Raw genomic sequence first — 5,570 nt, 5'->3', positions numbered from 1 at the left:
GGTCTTACAAACTGAAATGGCAGCTTGATTCACACTTGATAAAATGTAAAACAGCGCTTATGTAATCCAAGTATTTAGAATATGGTACTTAGATGGAGTAATGTAACGGAATATGTTTCAAATTACATTTTAGGGCATGTATTCTGTATTCTGTAACTGATTACATTTTAAAAGTATTCTTCCCAACACTGCTGATCAGAAACCAAATCACACTGGACACACTCAACATGTTCCTAATTGTGAGTTTTTAAAGAGCGTGTGGATGTGTATGTGTGTGTATTTATTCAATTCACACCAGTGAAGACATGACATCAGGTTATCTTTCCCCAACATCTGATTTATTTTTCGACAATACCAAAGCAAGTCTCACAGAGACTACTTTGAATTACACATAATGCAATAAATACGCAGGAAGGTCATTGACATTAGAGTTTGATACAAAACAAATTATTTACAAACATGGATAGTGCAAAAAAAAAAAAAAAAACACATGATAGATTCTTGCATTGTGGTTATCAGACATATGACCTACACTGCCCCCTGGAGGAAGATGGATGAAGTCCATGTACCAGAGAATACGCTGCAATTTGGGATCAATGGGTTCATCTGAGCATCAGTTGATATTATTTAAGATATTCCAAACGGGTAATTTGAAGGACAATAAAACAGATACAAAGATTTGTCCACATGCATGCATTAGGGGGAAAAAAAAAGAATTCTGTTGATCTTTGCGTAACAAGCGCCAAAGAAAATTTGGAAAGCAGACAGGGAGATCATTCGACTCCCTCTGGGGGCCACAAGGCTGTCCAGGGGCGAGGAGTTGAGGGGAGGTGCGTGATAAATCATCGATAACTATCCAGCCCGAGACATGAAATGTGTAAGGTGCAGCTGGCCAGGCTGGCGGTCGGTCGGTCAGTCACAGGTGGCCTAGCCCCCCCGCCCTGAGAGCTAGCGACGTTAGCACCATCTGATAAGTCACCTCCAATCAAAAAGCCACTTCCTGTTTGGGTCTCAGAACTCCACGAGGCCTAAAGTGCGCTCGTTCAGCTGAACGACATAATTTACTCTCAACTTACTCTCAACTTACAGGCAAACCAGGAAACAAACAAACAAACAAGCAAACAAACAATCTCCTTGCGGTATTAAACATACATACACACATACATACATACATACATACATAAGAAACAACACACAACAAAACCATGCATATATTGGAAAGTCTTTTTCTTGTTCTTTGTATAAAATATGATTCAAGTTCTCACTGGGCCGAACCTGGAGGTTTTTTAGAGGAGCTTACCGGTTGTTCCAGAGGCTGCTACGCCCAGTGAGAGCTCCACCCGATGGGGCAGCAGAACCGGCCAAGTTCTGGTACCGACTCGGCCCAGGGCGGCTCTGCTGCTGCGTGCTCGTGAGGGTGGCGGTGGCGTCCACAGCAGGTTCGGCCCAAACATCTGCGTCCAGCCCTGACGGCTCGTGTCCTTGAACATGCAGGCGGCATGGTGCTAGTGTTGTCATTATTCAGCGTACGTACGCTGAGAGACACGCACGCGCGCCGCGTAGAAAAACAACTACTGTTGATTAAAGGACACTGAGTAAAAAGCCCATGTAGAAAAGCAAAGACCTGATCATACTTGTTTGTGCATAGAGTATGCAGTTACATCCACTAATACTCAAGGATTGGCCTCAAAGCACTGATCATCATCAACATCATCATCATCGTCGTCATCGCCGACATCATCATCATCATCATCAAGGCTTTCACACACAATCATGTGAGAAGCACAGATACAGGAGGGAGATAATACTGCAAGCAAAGTGGGTGGGGGGAGGGAGAGATGGATAGAGAGCGAAAGAGAGGGAGAGATAGAGAGAGAAAGGGATAGAGAGGGAGGGATAGAGAGAAAGAGGGAGGGATAGAGAGAAAGAGGGAGAGAGAGAGAAAGAGATAGAGAGGAGCGTTCATCAAGAGAGGAGTTCAGAGGGAACAGCTGCACAAAGATCAGATAAGTCCAGTCCGCCGGGCGCCCAGTGGTCAGCCGTGCCCACCCCCAACAGCTCCCCACACAGAACAGAACAGGCCCGGGGCCCACGCCGAGGTGTCCAGTCTGGCACAGAACCAGCCTGGTAGCGGGCCGAGCCAAGCTGAGACCGTTTCACTCTAGGACAGCTCTGACGTGACCCCAGCAGACCTTGAGTGAGGCCCTCTGCTCTGATCTGGCCACAGGAAGTGGACCCTGATTGGACCCTGATGGGCCCCCCCCCAATCACATCCTGCACAGGTGGGCTGAACAGGAAACGCGCAGCGAGGAAGAGGAAGTGGAATAACTGCTTTTGAAATGGTGGGAAGCTTCGTCTCGTTCTCGTTTTCGTTTTGTTTTAGTGCACTTGTGTTCGTTCTTCCCGCTCCGAGACAGGGCAGGCCAGCGGTCTTTGGTTGTTCTCCACACAGCAGCAGGAGATGAGGTGGTCAGGGCCGGACTCCACGGTTGCTACGGGTGGAGACACGACCCTGTGGCTGCAGGGGCCGAGGCGGAGCGGTGTGTGTGTGTGTGTGTGTGTGTGTGTGTGTGTGTGTGTGTGTGCGAGGCTGGCAAGCCTGCAGAGTGCAGAGTCCAGTGTGTGTGTGTGTGTGTGGGGGGAGGATCTGACTCCAGGGGAGGTGGGGGGGGTGGTAAGGTGGGCAGAGGGGCTTCCGGCGTCTGGCTGTTGCGTCCGAGCGGACTTGGTGCTTCTCTTTGGGACAGAGCTCTGGCCAGCCGCCACCCCGTCATGCCCTCAGTGTCACCGATCAGCCCGTCTCGTCTCTCCGGCAGACGGCCGCTATGTGTCCTTATACCTGCTGCAGACAAGGACACACACACACACACGGGGCACACAGGTCAGTGTCTTCATAGCTGCCAGAGGACAGAGAGGACAGTATGTTCTGGCACTGAGAGGACTCAGCTCTGAGCTTTTATATGTGTGTGTGTGTGTGTGTGTGTGTGTGTGTGTGTGTGTGTAGAGTAAGGTTTCACTCTTTGCTATTGAGTGGGTCAGGGCTGAGATTGTGTTGTTGCTGTGGCTCTGTGTGAAGGCTTCACTGGTATGTGTGTGTGTGTGTGTGTAGAGTAAGGTTTCACTCTTTGCCATTGAAAGTGGGTCAAGTTTGAGATTGTGTTGTTGCGTTCTGTGTGAAGGCTTCATTGGTATGTATGTGTGTGTGTGTGTGTGTGTGTATGTGTGTGTGTGTCTGTGAGAGTGTGTGTGTGTGTGTGTGTGTGTGTGCATGCAGTAAGTGCATTTGGCAGACGACGTGCACACATATCCTGTGTGGGGAAAGTTCTGTGCGTTATTGCAAATAGCATGCGGCTTTCCTTCCCTTTCTCACTGTCCTGTACGACGCTTACCTGAGACACCATATACAAGAGTACGAATTTAGGCTGGAAAAAAGAGGCTATTCTAAAGAGCCAATCAGCACATTGCTTACTGACGAGTCAGAAAGGCAATTCTCTCTTTTATCCAAAGCGACTTACATATGGCAATTATATTACCAGGGCAACTGTCCCCGAAGCAACTCCGGGTTAAGTGCCCTGCTCAAGGACTCAAGGGTGGAAGCCGGGAATTGAACCCACAACTTTTTAGGCTACTGCATACTAGCCCAGCTCCTTAGCCACTACACTACTACTGCATGCTAGCCCAGCTCCTTAACCACTATACTACTACTGCACGCTAGCCCAGCTCCTTAACCACTACACTACCACTGGCCCACACAGACAATTAGCGTAGTGCCCATAGCCCATCAGCCCATCGTGTACGGCCTGAGATCGCATACGCCGGTCTGAGATCGTGTACGGCCTGAGATTGAGTACGACCTGAGATCGCATATGCCGGTCTGAGATCGTGTACGGCCTGAGATCGCATACGCCGGTCTGAGATCGTATACGGCCTGAGATTGAGTAGGACAAGAGATCGCATATGCCGGTCTGAGATTGTGTACGGCCTGAGATCCCATACGCCGGTCTGAGATCGTGTACGGCCTGAGATTGAGTACGACCTGAGATCGCATTTGCCGGTCTGAGATCGCGGTAACGCCCTGAGATCGAAATCGACCTCAGATCGCAGATACATCCGGAGATCACATTCTGAGATCGCGATACGCCGTCCGGAAATACGCATTCTGGAGATCGCACAGTCTGAGATCGTGATACCGGTCTGAGATGGCGTACGGCCGGTCTGAGATCTCATTCGCCGATCTGAGATGGCGTACGGCCGCAGTGTGACCTTCCCAAACCTCCCCACCCCATTTCTTCTCATCTCTTCACTGTCCTATGAAACAGAAGCTAAAAGGTCACGAGGTGTTTGAAACCGGTTCACCCAGGCTGGTGCCAGATGGCCATATCTCCACAGAAGCATACAGTGCTCAGCATAAGTGAATACAACCATGAATACACCCATGCTTCATCATAGGTACTTTCCATAACATCATCTCTCAATGCAAATCAAACCAGCTATTAGGCTAACTGAAATAACACCATCACAATCTCTAGGTATGGTGAAGGGTATGTGATGTGGGGCTATTTTAATTCAATTTTAATTCTATTTACGGTAACTGGCCTTTAAAAATAAAAATCTGCCTCTATGGAAATTTAACATAGCCTGCCTCTATGGGAATTTAACATAGCCTGCCTCTATGGGAATTTAACATAGGGGTGTACTTACTTCTGCCCCCTTTATTTTAATGAAGGTCCTTAAAAGGTTGGATTTGTCCTCATTACATTAATTAAGGCATTAAGGTCAATTTCCAAAAGATGGAACGTTTTTAGTCAACGTTCGCATGAATGTCTTCACTTATGCTGAGCACAGCAACTGCAGTTTTACCACAAATCAGATTAACTCCACAGCAGAAGTGAAGTGTGTGTGGGGGTTGTGTGTGTGTGTGTGTGTATGTGTCCGACGTTATCTGTTCTGTGATGTGTGATGAGAACGTGAGTGAGTGTGAGAGTGAGTGTGTGTGTGTGTGTGTGTGTATGTGGTCTTACCTGCTTTGCAGTGTGAACTCAGGCAAGGCTCCTAGGGAGGTGAGCTGCTCCTCGAGGGCCACGATGCGCAGACCAATGGAGCCAGAAGAGAGGAGAAGCAGGACCACCCTACACAGAGAGAGAGAGAGAGAGAGAGAGAGAGAGAGAGAGAGAGAGAGAGAGAGACACAGGCCTCTTCCTGCTGCGCTGTGATGCTGTCAGATGCGGTCAGATGCCCAGAGATTAGAGACACGGCTACTGTCACCTCTACCGACTACAGAACTATTCACTTCACACACACACAGACAGTGTGTTGCTTACAGAATCAGGTAGATGAGGAAGTGAGCGTGTGTGTGTGTGTGTGTGTGTGTGTGTGTGTGTGTGTGTGTGTGTTGCTTACATAATCAGGTAGATGAGGAGGTGAGCGTGTGTGTGTGTGTGGCTTACAGAATCAGGTAGATGAGGAAGTGAGCGTGTGTGTGTGTGTGTGGCTTACAGAATCAGGTAGATGAGGAAGTGAGTGTGTGTGTGTGTGTGTGTGTGTTTGTTTGTGTGTGTGTGTGTGTGTGT

At 48.6% G+C, this 5,570-nt stretch overlaps 1 protein-coding gene across 1 annotated transcript in view; it reads right to left on the bottom strand.

Moving 5' to 3' along the window:
• Positions 1–316: 316 nt before the first annotated feature.
• The window catches only part of si:zfos-943e10.1 (GRAM domain-containing protein 2B), a 26,917-nt gene continuing 21,663 nt past the window's right edge, over positions 317–5,570 (bottom strand). Inside the window, exons 16-17 of the mRNA XM_048252920.1 lie at positions 5,022–5,129; positions 317–2,842 (exon numbers count right to left, since the gene is read on the bottom strand). Of these exons, the coding sequence (XP_048108877.1) occupies positions 2,824–2,842; positions 5,022–5,129 (127 nt within the window). The 3' untranslated portion in view covers positions 317–2,823. The remainder of the gene's footprint in view (positions 2,843–5,021; positions 5,130–5,570) is intronic.

The sequence above is a fragment of the Alosa alosa genome, chromosome 9 (assembly GCF_017589495.1).
Source record: "Alosa alosa isolate M-15738 ecotype Scorff River chromosome 9, AALO_Geno_1.1, whole genome shotgun sequence".
NCBI classification, from domain to species: Eukaryota; Metazoa; Chordata; class Actinopteri; order Clupeiformes; family Clupeidae; genus Alosa; species Alosa alosa.
Note: the sequence above shows the minus strand (reverse complement) of the source record. Positions and strands in the feature narration are given on the sequence as shown.